The sequence below is a fragment of the Euprymna scolopes genome, chromosome 12 (assembly GCF_053919585.1).
Source record: "Euprymna scolopes isolate OS-2025 chromosome 12, ASM5391958v1, whole genome shotgun sequence".
Classification (NCBI taxonomy): Eukaryota; Metazoa; Mollusca; class Cephalopoda; order Sepiida; family Sepiolidae; genus Euprymna; species Euprymna scolopes.
In genome coordinates, this window is record NC_136493.1 from 145,925,853 (window position 1) to 145,938,096 (window position 12,244).

The window sequence follows — 12,244 nt, forward strand, 5'->3', positions numbered from 1 at the left end:
CTTGGGTGTAGCTTCATTGTTGAATACCATTAGAATAATATACAATCATTGTCATAATATGTAATTGACCTCCCTTGGATGTAACTTCATTGTTGAATACCTTTAGATTAATATATATAGTCATTCTCATAATATGTAAGTGACCTCCTTTGGATGTAGCTTCATTGTCGAATACAATTAGATTAATATAAAATAATTGGTATAATATGTAAGTTACCTCCCATGGATGTAGCTTCATTGTCAAATTCTATTAGAATAATACAATCATTATAATATGCAAGTGACCTCCCTTGGGTATAGATTCATTGTCGAATTCCATTAGATTAATATACAATCATTGCTATAATATGCAAGTGATCTCGGTGTCGCCCGGGATTGTATGACATAGGTGGATGTGTACTAGCAGAATACCAAGTGTCGCCTGTGATTGTATGGTATAGGTGAAGTATAAGTTTGATTCGACAATATTGAATGTGCTTGTGCAGTATAGGTCCAATTTGAAAATATTTGATGGTGCTTGTGCATTATAGGTCCGATTTGACAATTTTGAATGTGTTTGTGGATTATAGGCCGATTTGACAATTTTTAAGGTGCTTGTGCAGTAAAGGTCCCATTTGACAATTTTGAAGGTGCTTGTGCAGTATAGGTCTGATTTGAAAAATTTAGACGGTGCTTTTGCAGTATAGGTTCAATTTGAAAAAGTTATGTTGCTTGTGCAGTATAGGTCCAATTTGAAAAATTTAGAAGGTGCTTGTGCAGTATAAGTCCGATGTGAAAAAATTAGAAGGTGCTTGCGCAGTATATATGTTACAATATGCAAGTGACCTCCCTTAAATGTAGCTTCATTATCAGATTCCATTAGATTAATATACAATCATTGTTATAATATGCAAGTGACCTCCCTTGGATGTAGCTTCATTGTCGAAATCCATTAGATTAATATACAATCATTGTTACAATATGCAAGTGACCTCCCTTGAGTGTAGGGCGATAATATGGATTTACTCATGAAAAATGATAGCAGAAATTCGTAACATACCATAGCCTATGTATCAATGTTTTTATTTTAGTAAGAGTGGAGGCAATAATTAAGTTAAATCATGTGACATGGTTGTTGAAATTAGTAACATATCAAAAAATTATGAAAAATGATGAAATGTGAGTTATTTGGATGATGTGTTTGTAATGAAAAACCAACCAATACGATGTCTTAAAGTTATTATTTTAGACAGGTGAGCGATAATGTGCATTAACATGTTGAAATGTGTAACAATCCAAGAATTATGGGATTCAACGAGATACGTCAACATATATACTAACAGATTACCAGGAGTCACCCTGAATTCAATGAGATACATGCAAATGTATGCAAGCAGAATACATAGTCACCTGGGATGTAATGAGATAGATGTAAATATATACTAGCAGAATACTTGGCGTTTCCTTGGATTGAACTAGATTGATTGAAATATATACTAACAGAATACCTTGCGTCACCCAGGATTTCATGAGATTGATTGAGATATATAGTAGCAAAACACCCAGCATTGCCCGGGATTGAATAAATAGATGAGAATATCTATTAGCAAAATACCTGGCATCGCTTGGAATTTGATGAGATAAATGTGTTGCATATTACCTGTCCTTGCATATACATGCTGTAAATTACCTACCCTAGGTAAGATACAATTATTTCATGTGTAATACCCGTCTTATGTAGGTAAAATATTCTTTTGCTCGAAATAGCAAATGATACATAAACAATAAACATAGAAAATTCCTCTCTCATAAGAATAATAAATATATTACAAAACCAAATTCAATTTTTTCATTGTGTATACGGTCCCGCGCAACGCCGGGTACCCCCCGCTAGTCTATATATATAAAAGGCAAAATGTGTGTGACCATTTCGTGTATGTCTTCAAAAGGCTTCTTTCGCACATGCTCCTGGAGTCGTTACTATCACTTAAAACTGTGTATATAGGTCCTATATAATAATATCTAGGAATTAGAAAAGCGTATAGATTTATCTACGTCGATTTTTACAAAATTATTGCTATTTTGGCTTCTCGCGTGTTGATTGGGCTTTTTAGTATAAATACAGTGAAACTAAACTCAAACGGACGTGTTCGCGGCATTGCGCCGGGAAAAACGTCCGGAAGCAATCAGCTTTGATCAGACACCCCTCCCCAACATCTGTTGGGGAAAGAAACAGTTAAATTTGGGTAAACAAACCCAAACGCTGTGTGACTTCTATTTGACCTTCTTAATTAGGTCAAATGGAATCAGCAGAGTTAACTTTTATTGCGCACGCCTCTTTTTATAGTTAAATAACCTGCTTAACATGGTCTGTTGTCGCCGTGGGTCAATGGTTAACATAGCAGGTTTTTTTTTTCACACATTAATTTCCAACTCAAGGGTACGGGTTCGATTCTCATACTCACCTACCAAAACATTTATTTTATTATTTAACCCCCCCCCCCCCCCCGGAGTTTGGATTTACCTCAAGACACCTGGGCATTGCCGGATACCCCCCCCCGCTAGTCTATATATATAAAAGCGAAAATGTATGTATGTATGTTTGGATGTCTGCTGAAAACTTTCGACAGACGAGACGAAAATTCACAAACTCGGTATCCCATCGAAGCTCCATCCTTTGCTCGAAAAATATCGAAAAATTTGCCAAAAACGTTAACTTTTTCACCCCGAAATCGACAATTTTCGACGGGGGGGGGGGGGGGTAAACACAAACGGTCCTCACGTGACAATGACCGATTCTACGCATGCGTCAGATGATGTCGTGACCTGATTTACTTGAAATAGTTGAAAAACCGAACAAATTTCATGTACGTCGCGTTAGCTCAGTTGGTTAAGGCCTTCGTTCATTATCTAAACGTTTTGGGTTCGAATCGTGTAGTGTGAGATTTTTTTTTTTTTTTCAATTTTTTAAATTCAAATATTGAACCAGTGTTATTTAACGTTCGTTTTTCTGTTTTTTTTTTTTTACTTTGCTTATCCACCCCCGACCACACACCCAAAAACACCCGGGTACCCACCGATTTTTTAAATTTTAATATTGTAACAGGCTTATTTAAGCCATTTTTCACGTGTTCGTTTTTCTGTTTTCATCGTTCGTTTGCCTTATGTTAGTTTTTTTTGTGTTTTTTTTCCCGCTTAAGTTTTAAGGTTGTTTTCTTTTTTTACTTCACTTATAACAAACAAACCTATGTCGTCATCGTAACGGTCGACGACTTCCGGCCGCGCACCTGTTAATTTGGTTCTTAAATAAATTCAAACATCTTTCACTAACTCATTCTAGCTGGCTGATTTTATTTTCAAACTTTGCCTCAGGGCTTCCGGTTCGAGCCTACCCCCCCCTCCCGGGTTCTTTTTTATTTAACACCACACACACCTACAAACACCCGGGCAACGCCGGGTACCCCTGCTAGTCTATCTATATAAAAGCGAAAATGTATTGAAGCTCAATCCTTCGCTCGAGAAATATCGAAAAATTGGCCAAAAACATTCAGTTTTTTCTACTCCAAAATCAACAATTTTCGACAGGGGGGGGGTCAACAAAAACGGTCTATGCATGCGCCAGATGACGTCATGACCTAATTTACTTTAAATAGGTGAAAAGCTGACTAAATTTCATGTACATCGCGTAGCTCAGTTGGTTAGACCGTTGGTTCATTATCTAAACGTTTTGGGTTCGAATCGTGGTGTGAGATGTCTTTTTTTTTTCGATTTTTTAAATTTAAATATTGAACCAGTGTTATTTAAGCCATTTTTCACGTAACGTTCGTTTTTCTGGGTTTTTTTTTTACTTCGCTTATCCACCCCCGACCACACACCCAAAAACACCTGGGTACCCACCGATTTTTTTAAATTTTAATATCGAAACAGGCTTATTTAAGCCATTTTTCACGTGTTCGTTTTTCTGTTTTCATCGTTCATTTGCCTTACGTTAGTTTTTTTTGTGTTTTTTTTCGATGTTTTAATCACCCCCCCCCCCCCGCTTAAGTTTTAACATTGTTTTCTTTTTTTACTTCGTTTATAACAAACAAACCTACATCGTCGTAACGCTCAACGACTTCCGTGTGCGCACCTGTCAATTTGGTTCTTACTTAAATAAATTCAAACATCTTTCAGTATCTCATTCTGGCTGGCCGATTTTATTTTCAAACTTTGCCTCAGGGCTTCGGGTTCGATCCTACCAACTTTTACCCCCCCCCCTCGGTTTCTTTTTTATTTAACAGCACACGCACCTCCAAACACCCGGGCAACGCCGGGTATCCCCGCTAGTGTTAAATAAAAAGTAACAAACTTTGCTAAGATTTTAACCAATCGTCTGCAGATTTTTTGGTTGGTTTGATTAGCCATGAACAAACTTGTTCAGTGAAAAATAAAATCATTCAAAATAATTTGCACGTGATATGTTTAATTATTACAAAAGTCGACCCATAAGCCATAATCAACTTAGATCAATCCAAAGAATTCAGTAGGGTTGAACAGACCATCATTACTTGGAGACTGTTGTGTAATTGACCAGCAGTTTCACTTGTGGAGATAACCCCTGGGGTGTTTGAGAAGACGAATGGCTTCAAATTGAAGTGCTTCAGATTATTCATTTACATTTGAATTAAGATTAAACACAAATTAACATACAGAAATTTTCACGATACTTTTACCAACCTGCATTGACACAAGTAAGATTGTAAAAATATATATATAATCTATACACCTATAATTTTTTTTTTGTGTATTGATATTCATATTTAAAACCCTTTTTTTCTATTTATTTAAAAAGAAAATACAACTTTGTTATATATGGGTCGTGGAATTGCATTTATCTGCAAAAGATCTAGCTAATTTGCATATTCTTTTAAACATTCATTTTAATTAATTCCCTATTAGTTTTTTTCGTTTTCTTATGGTATGATCATCTTTAGTTAACTATTACGTGTAATTACATTCATGCTGATATTCTAAATGATTTATACTTACGTCATATTTGCGTAAAAAGTTTATAGTAAACATAAACCTCTTTCTATATATATTTATGTATGCGTATATATATTTGTTTAAAAGATTTTGCCTACCAAACTCCTCAGTCAGTTTTTGATCTACACGGATTAAACTTCATATATAGGGTATTCGAATCCATGCAAAAATTTATATATATGGGTTTTAGCCAGGGTTATCGATTCAAAAGTGTGAAAATTAAAAAAAAAATGGAATTTCCCAACAACAACATAAGGAATATGCATGCATAATGTAATAGCTATTAGTTCATGTTTTAATTTTTAGTCTTGCAGCAAACATGTTTTCATAGCTCAGGCATTAACGTCAAAGGAAATAAATTGTAAGCTAAACGTTTCGGTTTTGATTCTCAGTGGTGGCGCAGGAGTCATTTTTTAAAAACTTTTTACATCATTACTATATATTGAGTCCGATGTAATATAATAATAAATAAAAAATCTGCATTAATCAAAATATCATATTTAAGCGCATTTTACGACTGGGCAATGCCAGGAAACCTACTAATATATATATATATATATATATATATATATATATATATATATATATATATATATATATATATAAACATGCAGTAACATCGATTCCGTGCAATTTTATTCTTAATATATATATATATATATATATATATATTTATATATTCATGATGGCATGACTATCATTTTTCCGGATTCCGATACAATTACCGATTCTGTTCTAAATTCCGGATTTTGATTTTGAGACTTAAAATTTCTTATGATTTAATTAAAAATTCAATGTTTTTTAAAAAATATTCAAATGACTGTAAAAATACTCTTGGGAGGGGTGCATATATTGAGGGGAGCGTATATTACAAGAGTAAATCTTTCTAAATATTTTATCTAATGTTTTGTAATTAATTGAAAATTGTGAGACGAGATTTTTTTTTTCTTTCAAAACAAATCTCATTTGCATTTGGTCATCGTTAGTGCCATTTGAAATTTTCATAAACACGCACACAGACACACTTATACAACCAAACACCAATGCACCTCACACTTTCACACAAGTAAGAAGAAGAAAAATAAAGAAAAGTAAAAAAAGTAAAAAAGCAAAGAGCAACAACATTCAGTGGCCATGTACTGACCCTAATAAACAAAGGAAGAGGAGAAATACATTCATGAAAACATTTAGAAATCTTCCCACCTCTAAGAAACATCTATCAAAATGGTTAGCAAAACTTATTTTAAGTATTTTACATTTTGAATATTTTACAAACTTTCTAAAGAGGACGGTTTAAAAAACATGAGAACATCCGAAATGCGTTAAAACTATTTCAAAAGATTATTTCAATGACTTGTTAAAACCTAATATATAAACGGCTTTATGTCTGTCTGTCTGTCTGTCTGTCAGTTGGTCTGTCTGTCTCCATATTTTCCAACTCCCAAACTAAAAGTCGCAGAGTGGCACTAGGGACCGCAAATGATTACATTTTTTACAGGCTATTATTTTAAGGGTTTTTAGTTAAAATTGTTTTTTTGAGGGTCAAAATTTTAAAAATTGTTAAACATTTTGTACATTCATCTTAGTTTATTTTTAATTTTTTATCATTTCATATGCGTGTTACGTTGGCACAGTGGTAACGTTTTGAATGCTACAGCTTCCGATTCGATTTTAGCTGATGGCACCTAAATACTTTTTTTAAACCATTGAAATCATCACTCTATAATAATATATACGAAATCTGGCCAAATTAAAATATCATAATTAAGCATATTTTACGCTCAGGCAAATCCACGCCTAGCATGAAATAATAAAATTAGTCAAGCAAGTAACCGCTCAGTGAGACAAAATGTTACTTGCAAACTATTGAGTAATGAAGCCGTATGTACTGCATGAAAAAACAAATTTCCTCGCCAAATATTTAATGAATTCCTTTGGAATAGTGATAATAATAATCTCCATGTTCTTCTGTTTCATTTCAGATATTATTTTATATAATTTGATATAATATCGATTTAAAAAAAATATCTTTTTTTACAAAATCGATTCTTAAGAGTTTTCCAACCGGGCAACTATTCATACTAACATAACATGTAATAACTGTCAGCTGGAACTATTACTATTATTACTACTCTTTATTTCTAACAGCTTCAGACTGACTGCTTGCTAGAATTATTGATGCTACACTTTTCATTCTCACTATATCATAATAATAAAAATCATCTATATATATAAAAGCGAAAATGTGTGTATGTTTGCTTTTTGTGTATGTCCAAGAAAGGTTTTTTTTCTGAGAAGCAGTCGGTCGGCTCACAACTTCTTAAAACTTTTTATATCACATATAAATCATAATATCTACGAGTTAACAACGGAGATCGCCTGTCTATTTAATTTGCTCGACTTCGAAAAGATAAATATTCAACATTTTTCGCTCGCCGCATGTGGATTAGGCTTTTTCTTATAATAAAAGCGGTACTAATTCTGGCGGTATTTGTCCGAAAGCAATCAGATTTGATCAATGTAGAAATATTTTCCTTATATCAGACAATTGCTATTCAATTTTGGCAATCCCCTTTTTATGGGGAGCTGGTCCCTTTCTTGGGGGGAAAAAAAAAGTGTTCCTGCAGTAAATGAAATACTACGCCGCAGTCAAAGTTGACCTCATTAAGTCATTAAAATGTGCACCTGCTAATTCTAAATATTTAAATAAATTCAAACGTGTTTCCGTTAGTATTTCGCGGTGGCCCAATGGTTAACGTCGCACTTTTTTTTTTCACACTTTAATTTCCAACTTTGCCTCAAGGGTTCGGGTTCGATCCTCATACTTATCTACCAAAGCTTTTTTTTTTTATTCCCCCCCCCCCGGAGTTTTGATTTACCCAAAACCACACACACCTTCAAACACCCAGGCAACGCCGGGTACCTCCACTAATTTTAAATAAACTCGAAAGCCGTTATTAACATAGGGAGGTTGCTGTAGCACCAAGAGTCCCAGCACAATTTTTAACATCTTTAACACCAGGAAAAAAGTGGAAATTGTGAAAATTCCACTTTTTTCACGCTAATCTCATGGATTACAAACTTTCAGATTTAAAAAACAATGAAAAAAAAAAAAAAACATTTTTATGACTTTTCGTCAGGGATCAGTTTTCAATTATAACATTCTATTTTGTGACCATTACAAAGAAAATATTCTCGCCCGGTAAAATAAAAGCATAAGTTCCAATAAAGTGATTTTTAATTCAGCTAAATCCATAAGAATTTCCCCTCTCCTTCGCTTTTTTCCTTATCGCTTGCACATTGATTTTTACAGCTGGAGAGAGAGAGAGAGAGAGAGAGAGAGAGAGAGAGAGAGAGAGAGAGAGAGAGAGAGAGAGAGGGAGGAGCGAGGAAATGTAATGAAGCTGTAGGTATAGCATAAAAAACAAATTTTAAATTTCTTCACCAAATATTTAATGACTTTCTTTGGAATAGTGATAATAATAATGCTCATGTTATTCTGACTTATTTGAAATATTATTTTATACATTTTGATATAATATCGATTTAAAAAAGAAAAATATACTTTACATATTTGGTTATTAAGGTTTTTCCACTGTAACTATTTATACTAAGCTTTCTGTCAAAACACGCTGTTAATACTACCTTTTCACAATAGCTGCCGGCTGCAACTATGCGTACTAACTGATTACTTGTTAGAACTATTGATGCTATCTTTTTGTTTTAATCAAAGCTGCTTGTGTTGCCCAGCTGTTTGTAAATAACTATTCTGTACTTCCACCTAACAATTTAATGAACAAAAAGATATCGTAAAACTTGAAAATACTAGTCGAACAATATAATCCTTAAAAAGGGACTCTTTACGTTCAACACCGGTATCGATTAATTTGACCAGAAGTTTGTTTACATTTTGAAATGAACAATAGGTAGCATTTAATCACACTATTATTTCAAATGTAAGGATGTGATTATAATTTAATTTAACAAATAAAAAATAAAGCAGGATTAAGTTTAAAAAAGATTTTATGTGTTTTATTTATGATTTAAAAATAAAAACATTGCAAAGTAAAATTTTAGGTACTAATATATTTTTGGTACCGTGCTAAAATAATAATTGTATTATTTTGAAAGTCATTCTTAACATGGGGAGGAGAGGGTGTTTTGTATCTATTCTATGCTTCCACCTTACAATTGGATAAAAAATTACAATTGAATAAAAAACAGATATTGTGAAAACTTGAATTGCACATGAAAACACTATTTACAAATAGCGTGGTACCAAAAATGCATATGCACATTTTAGGACCATTCTTGAAGGAGATATTGTTTTTAAAAGAGACTACCATCCTTAATATTTTTTAAGAATATTTTTAGTTAATTACTCTTGTTTTAAAAAATGTATAATCGATTTTCTAAGTGTTCGTTTTCTACCTAGCTGGTTAAGTTGTTAGTGGTTCAACTTATTTTAAAGCGTTTATTCAGTTCAAAAACGTTGAATATTTTTCTGTTAAGGCAGAAATCATTTTTCAAGAATATATGTACATATCTCAAATTTCAATCATTCAATAAAATTAAAAATTTATGACGTTAAATTTCAAATCAAAAGATTTTTATTATTCTATGCAAGATAAAGACATTTGAAATATTATAACTTATATTATTATTATTATTATTATTATAATAATAATAATAATAATAATAATAATAATAATAATTATTATTATTCTATGTAAGACAAAGACATTTGAAATATTATAACTTTTTATCCTATAGGATTTCGATGTCTACCATCTCTTCAGAATAGAAAATATTAGCGAATAATTTTAATGGTTTACACCTTATTTGCTAAATTCAGTGAAACACGAAAAATCACAATTACAAGTTTTTTTTTTAAGTATTTAAATATCATAGAGTAAGGGAAGTTAATGAAAAGGATATAGAAATTCACATCCAAATTGCATGGTAAAATCCTAAGTGAATGTCTTTGATAGCAGTAAGGTAATGTGATTAAATCTGTATTTTGAGTAATCAATATCACAAAATAATAGTCCGAAGTACGCATTTTACTGGAAATTTTCTTTATTTATACAATGAGTCCGGTAAATAAATTATCATATAGGTCCGGTGGATCTGTTTATTAATAAACATATAATTTTATATATTTAATATTTTCATATAATTATAGAACATAAGCTTCAAATCCCACTCCAAAATAACTTCAAATTGTACATAAAATAAAATAAACCGCTTTCTGTAGACGGGCTAAGCAAATGAAATGAAGAGAAACTGAACTGATATGAAAAATGAAAAAAGAAAAGTTTAAAAAATGAAATGGGTAAATAAATAAAAATAAATAAAATAATAAAAGAATAAATAAATAAATAAAAGCAAATAAGGTGTAAACCATCAAAATTATTTGCTAATATTTTCTATTCTGAATAGATGGTAGAGATCGAAATCCTATAGGATAAGGAATTAAAATATTTCAAATGTATTCTTTGTCTTAGATAGAATAATAAAAATCTTTTGATTTGAAATTCAAACATTTCACGTCATAAATTTTTAATTTTATTGAATGACTAAAATTTGATTTATTTGCTCGATCTTGTATATTGAGCAAGTTTTATTTAGATGGGATAGTACTTATAGAATGTTACTGCCAATAATATTTTGTAAGACCAATAATCACAGTTGATAATACCAGTTGATTGTTAGATAATTTCATTCTGGAGAGTATATATATATATATATTTCGATATCTAAAAGCATAATTGTATATCAAATAAATCAATATACTTTAAGTTTATAGATACTCAAGTAGAAATTATTTTGTATCTAAGAGGACAGGTCTCTATGCAATTAGTTACGCGGCCCAGTCCAAGGGGAGTAATTCAATTGGAAATTTTAATAGTTAGTTCCTTTGTATTTTAGATATATTTGTAACTCAAATACATTTATACATGTACACCCTGCGCGCACACTCACACATACACACACACATTTATTTAAATGCTTGCTAAATTTATGGAAACTTTTTATAAATATAACCGCATGTTTTTGATCTATACTATTTGTAATTTCGTTAGACTGTAATTCAATTTATATTTTATAATTGTTCAATATGTGCTAAGCAAAAGCAATTACTCATTAAATATTTGTTTAATAATATTTTATGAATTTCTATCGGATGCTTGAAGAGGGGGGGGTGCATATCATTTCTATTTGCATGATTCTATAAGATCCTAGTTCTTGTTATTTACCCCCTTGTAACTTTTTTAAATTTATTTATTTGCATTTATTTTTATTTATTTTTTTTTTTTTTCTCATGAAAGCTAATAGATACTGATTATTATTAACTTTAATTTATCTAGTTAGGTTTAAGGCAGGATTGTATGAGTTCTCGCCGTTTATTTGATAAATTTTCCTTATATAGGGAGCTTTACAATGTAGGAGTAAGATGTTGTGGCTAGTTAGGAATATTGGAGGTATTTTCATGAAGGAGTTATGAGTGCAGTAAGTTCACTGGAGCACATTTTGTACAAGTGCTTGTAAAACAAGTATAGGCACAACATTGTGTCAATGTGACTGGGGCCAGAGCTTGGCAGACAGTGTTTAGAAACATTTTCGGGCATTATAGGAGGAAGTAAGTAGTCGTTGCTGCATCAATCCAAACTTGACACCAGTACTTCATGCACAAGAAAATTATAGCTTTTTAGTTCAGATACTTATTTGTAAATCATATCTATTATTTATATTACTTGGAGGTTACTGCATGCAAAAAAAGAAGAAAAACACTGATTATCTTCATAGTATTTCTTATCTAACAAAACGAAGGTGATAGCGTGTTCTGCTTAACACCCATGTTATATGCTATAATACATTAGACGGCTTTCAAAGTAACCCATCTCTCTCTCCAGGTCATCATTTATCTTTCTTCCTACGGATCCATTTTTATCATTTTTTCCTGTTTTGCTTGCCCTTACCCTGAATTGAACCTCTACTGTTCTATAACTACTAACCCAAGAACTCTCATCCATTCTCCCTTATCCTAACAAATTTATTATATTTCATATTTCAGAACTTTCAAGACCTCCAATAATTCCAACTTCAATAGCTGGTCAGTAATCCTTTTTTCTTCATTACAATGTTTATCAGAAAAGACATGTTTTCCTCCATCTGTGTGTTCGTGTGAAATGTATGACAAGACAAAAACTGTGAGGATTGCAAATGATCATATAAT

General features: G+C 31.8%; 1 protein-coding gene across 1 annotated transcript in view; it reads left to right on the plus strand.

Moving 5' to 3' along the window:
- The window catches only part of LOC145291527 (uncharacterized), a 1,250,821-nt gene that overhangs the window by 597,939 nt on the left and 640,638 nt on the right, over window positions 1-12,244 (plus strand). The window contains exon 60 of the mRNA XM_080137518.1: window positions 12,083-12,121. Within this exon, the coding sequence (XP_079993644.1) occupies window positions 12,083-12,121 (39 nt within the window). The remainder of the gene's footprint in view (window positions 1-12,082; window positions 12,122-12,244) is intronic.